This window comes from Meles meles, chromosome 11 (genome assembly GCF_922984935.1).
Source record: "Meles meles chromosome 11, mMelMel3.1 paternal haplotype, whole genome shotgun sequence".
In the NCBI taxonomy this organism is placed as follows: domain Eukaryota; kingdom Metazoa; phylum Chordata; class Mammalia; order Carnivora; family Mustelidae; genus Meles; species Meles meles.
The window spans coordinates 53,793,869-53,806,555 of NC_060076.1; the positions used below are offsets into that span (position 1 = coordinate 53,793,869).

At 35.4% G+C, this 12,687-nt stretch overlaps 1 protein-coding gene across 1 annotated transcript in view; it reads right to left on the minus strand.

Moving 5' to 3' along the window:
• The window catches only part of CCDC171 (coiled-coil domain containing 171), a 300,537-nt gene that overhangs the window by 199,189 nt on the left and 88,661 nt on the right, over positions 1-12,687 (minus strand). Inside the window, exon 10 of the mRNA XM_046023926.1 lies at positions 10,560-10,698. Coding sequence (XP_045879882.1) covers positions 10,560-10,698 — 139 coding nt within the window. The remainder of the gene's footprint in view (positions 1-10,559; positions 10,699-12,687) is intronic.

The following is a 12,687-nucleotide window of genomic DNA, read 5'->3' on the forward strand; positions in this document are numbered from 1 at the left end:
AACTGATGAAGTTGGGTCCATGCTCAGATAAAAGGAAGAGTCAAGAGTGATCCCAAGTTTTAGGCTAAAAGAACTGGCAGATTTCAGTAGTACAGTGAGAACAATGGTGGTAGAGAAGGTCTTATTTGGGGTATTTTTGTTTATTTACTTGCTTGCTTTTTTTTGGCAGAGAGTACAAATCACAAATTCTGTTTCAATCATATTCCGTTGAAATACCTTGAAAACACTCTCAGTACCAGCATAAATGCCTGGAAAATTACAGGCCCTAAATAAATATATTTGAATTAACAAACAACAAATAAAATTGAAAAATAGGGGAGGCAGCTAGGCATAATGGCATAAAGCTCAGAAGAGAAGTCAGGAATGGGTTTGGGAATCACCTACAGATACTACCTGAGGCTTGCCTGGAAAGCATTTGGCTGGAGGAGAAAGAGCCTAGGACAAGGCCTTAAGGAACTCCAGAGTGCAACTAATGAATCATTGAACCTTACATCAAAAACTAATGATGTACTATATAGTCGACCAACTGAACATTAAAAAAAAAGAAAGAAAAAGTTAGAAAATAAAAAACCAGCAAAGCAGACTGAAAAAAGAAGAACAGAAAAGTATAGTGTCATGGAAACCGAGACCATTTGAAGGACAGAGTTGTCAATTATGTCCAGTGTTGCAGAATATTCAAGCACAATGGACACTAAGAAGTGTTCAATGGACTTAGAGGTCATTGGTGACCTTAATGAAATCTGCTATAACTCAGACTGGAATAGGTTGAAGTAGTAGTAACTTTTTTTGGTCCTAATTGAGTGAGAGAGAAGTCAGTGGAAACAGGAAGTTTAGACAACCATTTCCTGATAAGAAGGGAAGGAGAGATAAAGGAAGTAACTGGAAAGAAGAATGAAGTTGAAGAAGAGTGCAGTTGGCCCCAATTTTCTTGGCCTGCCAAGACTGGGGTAGAGCTTCTGCATTACAAGTGAGGTCTAGGTAGAAGAAGAGCGATCTGGTCCCCTCGCCCATGCCTGCCTGGAGTAGAACTGCTGCAACACAGGGCTCTGAGGCATGAGATATTACAGCTGTTTGCCTCTCCCCAGAAGAAATCATAACCCCCTGCTAAGAGCCAAGGAGAGAGGAAGCACCCATCTTCTTGTCTGCAGTGCCCGGACACAGCTTCAATAACACAGAGTAGGGTGGAAAAGGGGATTACGGAACAGACCACCATTCAAATGCTACAGATTCTCATGGTTCTTACTGAAAATCGATCAATTTTCTTCTTTTCAGTAGCTTGAGATATAATTTACATACTATCTAATTCAACCATTGAAAATACACAATTCTGTGCTTTTTAATAGATTCAAGTTGTACAACCAACATCACAATCAATTTTAGAACACTTTCATCACATCAACAAGAAACCCCACACCCATCAACAATCACTCCCTGTTCAGTCCCTTCAGCCCTCAGCAACCCTAACGTGCTTTCTAGCTCTCCAGATCTGCCTTCTCTGGGCATTTCATATAAATGGAATCACACACTATGTGGCTTTTTGTGCCTGGCTTCTTTCACTTAGCCTGATGTTTTCAGGGTTCATCCATAATGAACCACTGGTTAGTACTTCATTTCTCTTTATGCCTGAATAATATTCCTTGACAAATTTCTAAACTGTTTTCCAAAGTGGGGGGCATCATTATACATTCTCAAGTGTAGTGTCTGATAATTCCAATTTTTTCACATCCCCACTAATAACAAATTGTTACTACCTGTTTTTTAATTATAATCATCCAAGTATGTGTGACATGTCATTTTGTTTTTTTAATTTTTTTTAGTATAGTTTATCATGGTTTTGATTTGCATTTCTCCAATGATTGATAATACTAAGCATCTTTTAATGTGTTTATTGAATTTTGAAGAAGTCTCCGTTCAGATTTTTTGTCCACTTTTCAAGTGGATTTTATTATTAAATTATAAGAGGTCTTTATATATCTTGGATAAAATTCCTTTGTCAGATATATGATCTGCAAATATTTTCTCTCATTCTGTGAGTTGTCTTTTTATTTTTCTCATGCTGTCCTTTAAAGGACCAAGGTTTTTAATTTTGATGATTAGTAGATTTTCTTAAATGATACTTTCTCCTTTGCCCTTAGGACAATTTTCAGAGCTTTATATGATTGTTGGTTTTTTTTTAACTTTTCATCAGTGAAATTTTTGTTTTTCTAGGAAGAGAGTTCACCAAGCTCCTTATACCATTATTCCAGAGGTTATTCCCTATGTTTTAATATCCTAAAGGTTTAGTCTCCTAAGTCTTCTTATTCAGTGTTTTCCTAGTATTATCACATAATTATATCTCCAGAAGAATGCCAGCATCATATTCACAAGTTACATGCAAACACACACACACAAAAATGTCCCTGTTATGTATATACTATATAGACATGCAATATATAATTATTATACAAAATATATATCTTATATATAAATATATAAATTTTATATACGAATATATTTTATAAATGTATAAAATGTAATTATAAAATAATAAAATATATAATTATAATATAATTATTATAAATATTATATATATAAAATCTTTATTTCTCCTCAAAAATCCTCCATAGTCAAGATTATTAGCACAAATGAACAAACAGATTCAGAAGGATAATATCACTAAAGGTCACACAACTATTACGAGATAGGGCTGGGATTGAAATGCAGATCAATCTATCTCCAAGATATATGTTGACGGAGGCTAACTCTTCATTAATATCAAGGGACTAAAAATTTACAGAAATATACATGTAAAAAGCCAAACTATGTACTTGGAGTGATCTTAATAAAAAGTTTCAATTAAATTCCTAGTCAACAATAATTCTTCCCTTCTCAAGTATAGGGCTCAATCCTGACTAAAAAATAAACTATAATTTCAAAACCATTACAGTTTAAAAACAAATTTTATGTCAAATTAGCCATGAAATACTACTAATGAAAAATTTTTCAAAAAATAAAGGAAGAGGTTTGACCAATGACATGGCTTAAAAAGAACTAACTATACTTAAAAGTTGCTATTATATTCATAATTAGTAGTAGTATAATTTTCTACAAAGCTACTTGGCTAAATAGACTTTTAATAGAGATTCAACTTAGATGTAATAACTAGGTTTATGAACCAACTACTGACAAGAAAAACTGTCATTGTTTCACAGTTGACAATTTTTCTTCCCAAGAAATCATTTTGGTTTTATAAATGCAGCTTTCATTCCTCATTCATATAGTTAAGTGTTTGGGCTTTTCTGAAATGTGGATTGCACTTACATTTAAATTTTATTACCAAAGCTCTTAGTTCTTTTAATAGCTCTTCAATGTACAAAAAAATTCTAGAATGAAACCAGAATTTATCTGCTTAATAAACAAACTGTTGGGTTGAAAAGAAAGTGCCAAGCAAGAACAAATACTAAGTTTCTAATTTCTAAGTTTTATCATCTGACATAAAGAGTAGGTTTAGGTTAAATGTTACATTGTTGACTTAAGGAATTCTATAATTCTAAACATCCACAGAAGTTTAAAAGGCAAAACTATAGGATAAGGGACACCTGGATGGCTCAATTGGTTAAGCAACCAATTTTGATTTCGGCTCAGGTCATGATCTCAGGGTCATGGGGTGAAGCCCCAGAAGCCCCGCCATTAGGCTCTCCGCTCAGGCGGGGGTCAGCTGGAGATTCTCTCTCTGTCCCTCTCCCTTTGTCCCTTCCCCACTCATCCTCTCTCTCTCTCTCTCTCTAACATAAATAAATAAATAAATCTTCCAAAAAAAAAAAACCTGTAGGATAAAGGGACCCACTTCTTTTTCCTCGGACATAATCCACATAAAGAGTTTGCTACCCTAGCAATCAAAGTATCTTAATGCTGTGTTGGGTAACCAGATGATATTTAGATGAATATTTATTATTACTCACCATGAACCAAAGACTACTTTAGATGTCATAATGAATCTAAGCAGTGTATACAGGGGACTAAATATATTAAAATATCAAAAGAAAGTCAGGAAAATGTGTGACATGCAGACCTTAATGTATTTTTAAAGAGGAGTCAAGGTGGTTTATAAACTACCTTTAATCAGGAAGCACAATGAGATGACAAACACCGACATCATATTTCCACATATATTTGGTATACTCTATCCCACACACTGCTAGAATGAATGAATTTCTGGCTTAATCTAATGTGTCATTCTTTTTGTTCCTTTCATATCTTTCTTTGAGCCTACGAAGACACATCACTCACTTTTCTACTAGCCATGCATGAATATCAAAAATGGATATGCATGTAAATAAAAATTTCTAATGCCAGCTCTTGAGGAAACATATAAAAAAATATGCAAATATTCCTACCTAGAAAATGGTAAATGATGGGCACTGCCGATCTGCAGTGGGAAAAGTTGACTCAAGCTCTAAATAACAGTAGAAATAGTTAAGGGACACTGTTAATAAGGTTAAAAATAGTAGGAAAACAAGTAAGTAACAAATAAATACTCTTATTTAATCACTACATCTTTTAATGAAATTCGCCCTTTAAACATAGGTTGAACTTTTAGAGCAGTGATACACAATCCTTAAAATTTCTGAACATTTTTAACTCAAGTAAGCTTTAAAACTTATGATTAAGTATATTTGAACCCATTATGAAGGAATTCTGAGCAGAACTGGGGGAGTGTCAGAACCTATAATCAGCATCACATATTATGTCTCACCATTTCATCATATCTTCTACCTAAAAACCATTCCATACCCAGTGCATTTGTAGGACACAAGGAATTTGCTCAGCTGAACTGACTTTGATCTGGTCAGCTATCATGGTCACCAGCTTTCCCCCAATCATATTAATGATAACTAATAGCTCTTACTTCTTCATAAAAGTTTATTATTTCTTCCCCTCCTTGCTTTGTTTGCCTATGCTCCTTCCATGATGTGAGTGTTCTGTGGTCCCAGTTGCTTGCATCATAAGACAAAATGTCATCCTCCCATACATGGCTTTACAATTAGTTTATTTTTCTACAGATGCTACTCTCCAAACTGAATATAGGCCTTGACAGATAAACATCTCTCTGTCTCTCTCAAACACACACACACACACACACACACACACACACACACACACACGCACACATTTTATTTTTTTCCCAGGTCAAAGATGAGATTGAATATTCAAAACTTAATAACTTATATAAGAAAAAAAGGAAAAAAATAAATTTCAAAAAGCTTAGTAAAAGAGCTTTATGCCCATATTATAAATTTAGAAAGCCAGCCATATAATGAAAATTTAAACACACATATACACACATACACATTCAGTGAGTATTATTTAATAGTATTATATTTTTAAGGGGCACTAAAAAAGACAGAAAGTGATTTTTATATTAGCAAAAATAATATTCATATACAAATACTACTCTTATCCTGGAGGAATCAACTATTTTTTAGTAAAAAATCAGAACAGAATATTTATTAGCCCATTAGTTTTTAATACCTCCTTCAAAATCAGAGACATGTCATTCTAAAGTAAACCTAACAGATCATTTGAAGCAAAAATATTATCAAGAAACATTAACTTTACCACAAAGCATAGCAATCAAAGTGCTTTCTAAAATCCTATCTAATGCTAGCAATCATTGTATTATATAATCATTTAAACCCCCAAAGTATAGGGAAAAAGCATATACTTGACCATTTTCAATCACAAGTTCTTTAGAGAATAAAATATTCTTTGAACAAAACCTCATGAGAACTAGAATTCCCTTTTCAATATATGGTCTCTCCTAGAGCTGTAACTAAATATTACTGAGTGGCAGAAAAACAAATCTCAAGAAATGATGGACTTAAAAAAATTTCATTGTAGAAAGCACAAAGCAAATCCTAATAATACCAATTTTAAAATGATAGCTCCCCTGGTTCAAGAGAAGCAAATATAAATACTCACAGTAATGACTAAAAGACCCAACTGGATATGTTGAGACTCTGATGGACTTTAATAAGCATAATAACCAAGCAACTTAAATTAGAAAGTCAGTTTTATTTAGTAGTTGATTAAATCTTTATTAAATTCATAGATTGTGAAATTAATAGTTCAATTTTAATCAAAACTTCTTAAAGTCAAGTTCGATAGTGTATAACACAGAACACAAAACTAATTTTGTTAAATCTTTAGATGTCCTATATTTAAATTCTATTAATTCTATGGCATTAAACATAATAACAATATACCATTCATTTACCAATCATATCGTTCAAAACCATACACTGAAAAGGAGGAATTTCATTAATATAAAAGTAAAATTAAAGTCATCCAGGGGCATCTGGGTGGCTCAGTTGGCTAAGTGCCTGCCTTTAGCTCAAGTCATGAACTCAGGGTTCATGGGATCGGGCCCCCGCTTCTCCCTCTCCCTCATTCTCTCCCTCCCTACCTCTCTCTCTCTCTCTAATAAATAAACAAAATCTTAAAAAAAATAAATTAATAACAAATAAAGTCATCTGTGTTTATATTTCTTAAATACCAACAAAGGACTCAACATACTTAGTTTGGACCTTTCCAAAATTATGTTCTATATATTTTTTTAAGATTTTATTTATTTATTTGACAGACAGAGATCACAAGTAGGCAGAGAGGCAGGCAGAGAAAGAGGAGGAAGCAGGCTCCCCACGGAGCAGAGAGCCCGATGTGGGGCTCGATCCCAGGACCCTGGGACCATGACCTGAGCCGAAGGCAGAGGCTTTAACCCACTGAGCCACCCAGGTGCCCCCAAAATTATGTTCTATATTTATATTTTATTTCCTGAAACAGAAAAGCTATCACTTGCCAACTGGTTTATTAACATTTCATGTATCCTGATCCCCTCCAGCTCTAAAAAGCTTAGTTACACACTTAGTTATACTAAGTTATACACCTATTATTTTTAAGTCTCAAAACTTCCTGAAGTCTTTGCATATTAATAATAACACCTTGATCTCACTAGTAAACCTAGAGAGGAAAGTGGCTTTAATTTTCTATTGCAATGCAACAGAGAAAATAAAGACTAAAACTTGAATAATGACCATGAACATGACCTAGACTGGAAAACAAGCTGTTACCTCAAAGGGAGAGAAAAATTACCTGTAGGTAATTTATGCTTCCCATTGATATTTTATAAAATACTGAAACTATTATATTCAAAAGAAATGTAAGTATGGGAAAGACACACTAAGGTATATAGCATCATGAGATATTATTAAAACAAAGTTTCATTTCCAAAAGCGAAAGGTAAAAGTTTCCTGTCAAGTCATTTCATCTTCAGTCAAAACCAATTATGAATTCAAAGCAAAGATAATAATAGCTAGCTTTGAGGGTGCAAAACTAGAAAAACTTGATTTTTTTATGGTTTAAAAATTTTAATTTGACAGAGAACTCAAGAAAATTTCTCAAAAACTTTCCCCCCCACCCCAAAGCCACTAATCTATTGGGGGAAAAAAAAATAAAGGAATATGTATAAGAAAAATATATTGAGGAAAAGTGCTAGATTAATTTTTTTATAAAAAGGAAAAACACTGTACTTACTATGTAAAGTAACAGTATTTTCATTAAATAAGATTTCATTAAATAATTCTTAAATTTCATATTACAGCCAGGTAAAGTGATAGAGAACAACAGTTCTAATCAGAAAACAGAACAAGTTAGAAATCTCATTATAGGGAAGGGGAAAAGAAAGAGGAGCAGAAGAAACAAAGACGGAAGAAAATAAGACTTAAAGCTATGGGTTTAAGAGATGAAAAATAGGAAAATAAGTTAGGTTGAAGCATATATACTGTAGATCACTCAGGTGCAACCTGAATCGTTAGCTCTTCAACAAGGAGCTATTACTCACAGATCTGCAACAACATCTAGTAATCCATCAAGCTTTGCAGAAACAATTAGTCTTCAATCTTCTGCGCTATGATCAGAACAATGGTGCTTCATAGAATGAGGCCCAAACAAGCCAACAGAGGTTGCCCATGAGCTGTTAACTTGCCTTATTTCAGACCAATGTGCCAAACCGTAAAAGTTGAAAAAGAAAAACCTGTTAGCATCAAGTGAAATTTTTTCATCACCAAGCACTAGTACCCTCCATGGTGAATTAAGCCAGTCTTCTTTTATTTGTATCTAGTCACTGGAATGCTAGAAGACCAAATTAGGATTAAGTCTGTCAATTTATATTGGTGACTGTCTCCACTGTTGCACTCTTAGTTGTAACTCTGGCTAACTTTCCAAAATCCTGAATACAGGGTCTATAAGCAAGAAGACCAAATCCATGACTCAGCTCAATGGCTCCAACATGGTTTTCTCCACCACTGATTCATGTCCTGAGCCAGGAGTCAAGAAGTAGAATAGCGGGCACCTGGGTGGCTCAGTGGGTTAAGCCTCTGCCTTCGGCTCAGGTCATGATCTCAGGGTCCTGGGATCGAGCCCCACATCAGGATCTCTGCTCAGCAGGGAGCCTGCTTCCTCCTCTCTCTCTGCCTGCTTCTCTGCCTACTTGTGATCTCTGTCAAATAAATAAATAAAATCTTTAAAAAAAAAAAAAAGTAGAATAGCCCGTGAAATTTGGGGTAGCACATGAGAGTGAACAGGCAGTAAGGATGTTACACAGAGAGCCCTAAACTTCCTTAAACTTGACATCCAAAGTACTCCAGCTACAAATGTAACCAAACACTGAACAATACTATCAGTTCCTGAATCAGAACACATGGAGTATCTTGGGTTGAATGAAGACCACATATAACATTAGATCATCTGAAAGTGATAGAGTTTAAATTTTATCCCATCACAACATCACAAGCAGCACGATTTGGCCACCACTTCTTAATATATGCCAGAGTCTCCATCTTTTTTGACAAGGAGAAAAAATATTCATTTTCTTCAATAACGGCTATCACTAAGAGTTGAAAATGAAGTAACCAAGTCTCTGCAGAAGGGATTCATGTGGGGACAAAGAAGGCACAGGGTATTACTCTAGATTTTATGCCCTCCCTCTTGGGATTCCCACTAAACTGCAGAATCACAGTGTGTTGCATCAACCAAATACATGCATCCAACATCGTTTATGGAGCAAGCGCTACAGTGGAATCTTCATCCATAAAATAAATTATGTTAACTTCAATGCATTCACATTCTCTTGGGAGAGATAACACATGTCAGATTTGGGTGAGTGTTAAGCTAAACTATGATGAAGATGCTAAACTAAGTATGAAAGAAACACAAAGTTGGGGGTGACTAGGTGGTTCAATCAGTTAAGCATCTGTCTTCAGCTCAGGGTCCTGGAACTGAGCCCCACATCAGGCTCCCTGCTCAGCGTGGTGTCTTCTTCTCCTTCTCCCTTGCCCTTCCCCCACAATGGTGCTCACTCACTCGCTCTCTCTCTCTGCTCTCAAATAAATAAAATTTTTTTTAATTTTTTTAAAGATTTTATTTATTTATTTCACAGACAGAGTGAGAGATCACAAGTAGACAGAGAGGTAGGCAGGGGGGGGCGGGGGGGAGGAGCAGGCTCCCTGCCAAGCAGAGAACCGAATTCGGGGCTCAATCCCAAGACCCTGAGATAATGACCCGAGCTGAAGGTAGAGGCCCAACCCACTGAGCTGCCAGGCACCCCCAAAAAAATTTTTAAAGAAAGAAACACAAAGTTGAGAAAAGGCAAATTTCTGACTAGGAGGATGGGAGGTGGGAAAAGAGGAAATCATGGAAGCCTTCACAGATTGCAAGCTGTCAGACCAGGGATACATAGGAGTTTACTAATGGAACAAAAGAAAAGAAGTTCAGTCAATACAGGTCCAAAAAAAAAAAAAAATGAACAGCCTGAGCAGAAGCAAGAAGATAAAATATACAATGTGTTTAGGAAGCCAAGAGCACCCTAAGGGGCTGAAGCAAGAGCGTTAGAACACAAGGTACACAGAAGAAGCTGGAAGAGTTAACACGGAACCACAAAAAAAGGGGCCTTAGATTATATGGCAAGAAGCTGAACTTCATTCTGATAACAACAAGGAGACATTGATGGTTTTTTAATAAAGTGAGGATGACAAGATCAGATCAATATCTCAGGAAGACAAATGTGGCGATGGTGTGAAAGCTGGATTATTGGGGAATGGGAACAAAATGATAGGGTATGAAATGACTATAAAAGGGAGTCTTTGAAATCATTAGCTCTATTGATTATAAATCCTGATCCCCCTCTCACCTAGGTAACAATGCACCAAGGAAAAAAGGGAGGAAGGGAGGAAGGAAGGAAGGAAGGAAGGAAGAAGGGCAGGCCCTGAATAAATTCTAAAATAGTCTGTAATTCAGTTTTCACTAATTCAATTAATTTTCGCACTTTTTCTAAAGGATAGAGGTTTTATTACACACATATTTGTTCTAATCAGCATCTCTGGTTTTGAAATTTTATATCAATGGCACTAAAATTACTTTTGTGCTATTATCTCATGGCATGTAGTGAGGGGGAAAAAAACCTGTTAAACATCAAATTTGACCCAATAAAGTAATTGCCATAGGGTTTTCTTTTTTATCCTTACCATTACAAGTTCTTCCTGTAATTCACTGCAACTTTTTTCATTATACTGGAGTCTCTTTGAAAGGTCTATAATTACTTTCTTATGTTCCTCGATCTCTTCATTTAGTTTCTTGTTTTTGGAGACATACTCTCTTTCTAATCTGAAAAGTTAAAGTTGTCAGAGCAGAGTTTTCAAATATGGTTTTATCAAGTCCTATTATACAGCTTAACATGACTGGCAGATGTATTATCTATCAAGTTTTTGTGCCAAAGGCCACCTCTCATTTTTTCAAACAAAAAGGGTTGCATATTCTTAAATGAAAGACTTTAAAGGAATAATACCTCACCCCTTTCATTAGCAGATATTTTACTAAGCCCAAGGTTATAAACAAAATCGATTTGGTTAGTGTTGATTTGGTCTCACCATTATTTTTGATGAACAAAACCCACCTACCACAGTCCAATTAGCTCAGAACCTGCCTCAAGACAGAAAACAGTTCTATCAATTTTCAAATTAAACTATAACATTAGAAAAGGAACAAATGTTTTATTCCTAGATGTCCATGCAAGTGGAATATGATGGAAAATGAAAATCCAAAAGAAAGAATCATCAAAAATCATCCACATTCACTGTGAAAACATATGAAATTCTTTACTTTTTGTTCTTTTTTAAGTTTTTATTTAAATTCCAGTTAGTTAACATACAGTGTAATATTAGTTTCAGGTGTAGAATTTAGTGATTCATTACTTCCACACAACACCCAGTGCTTCCTTAATGCCTTCCTTAATGTGCCTTCCTTAATACCCATCCCCCATTTAACCCATCCCCCACCCACCTCCCCTCCAGGAACCCTCAGTTTGTTCTCTATAGTTAAGAGTCTCTTATGGTTTGTCTTTCTCTCTTTTTACCCCAATGTTCATCTGTTTTGTTTCTTGAATTCCACATATGAGTGAAATCATATGGTATTTATCTTTCTCTGACATATTTCACTTAGAATAATAATCTCTAGCTCTAGCCACGTCATTGCAAATGGCAAGATTTCATTCTTTTTAATGGCTGAGCAATATTCCATTGTATATATCACCTCTTCTTTATCTATTTATCAGTCAATGGACATTTGGGCTCTTTCTATAATTTGATTATTGTTGATAATGCTGTTATAAACATTACGGTAAATGCACCCCTTCGAATCTGTATTTTTGTACCCTTGGGTAAGTACCTGGAGTGCAATTGTTGGATCATATTTTTAACTTTCTGGGAAATCTCCATACTGTTTTCCAGAATGACTGCACCAGTTTGCATTCCCATCGACAGTCTAAGAGGGTTCCCTTTTCTCCTCATCCTCACCAACATCTGTTGTTTCCTATGTTGTTAATTTTAGCCATTCTGACAGGTGTGAGGTGGTATCTCATTGGAGTTTTGATTTGTATTTTCTTGAAGATGAGTGATGTTGAACATCTTTTCATGTGTCTGTTGGTCATCTGCATGTCTTCTTTGGAAAAATTCTGTATTCATGTCTTCTGCCCATTTTTAATTGGATTATTTGTTTTTGAGTGTGTTGAGTTTTATAAGTTCTTTATAGATTCTGGATACTAACCCTTTATCAGATATGTCATTTACAAACGTCTTCTTCCATTCCACAGGTTGCTAACTTTTAGTTTTGTTGATTGTTTCCTTCATTGTGAAGAAACTTATTTTAATGAAGTCTCAAGAGTTTACTTTTGTTTTTGTTTCCTTGCTTCAGGAGATATATCTAGTAAGAAGTTGCTATAGACTGGGGCACCTGGGTGGCAGAGTCGGTTGGGCATCTGACTCTTGGTTTCAGCTCAGGTTGATCTCAGGGTTGTGAGATCGAGCCCCACATCGGGCTCCATGCTCAGCACTGTCTGCTTGAGATTCTCTCTCCCTGTCCCTCTGCCCCTCCCATTGTGCTCTCTTGCTCTCTTTCTCTCTCTTAAATAAATAAGTACATCATTTAAAAAAATAGAAAAAGAAGTTGCTAAGGATGATGTCCAAGAGGTTACTGCCTATGTTCTCCCCTAGGATTTTGATGGTTTCCTCTCTCACATTTAAGTCTTTCATCCATTTTGAATTTGTTTTTGTGTATGGCATAAGAAAGTGTTCCAATTTCATTCTTTCGCATGTATTC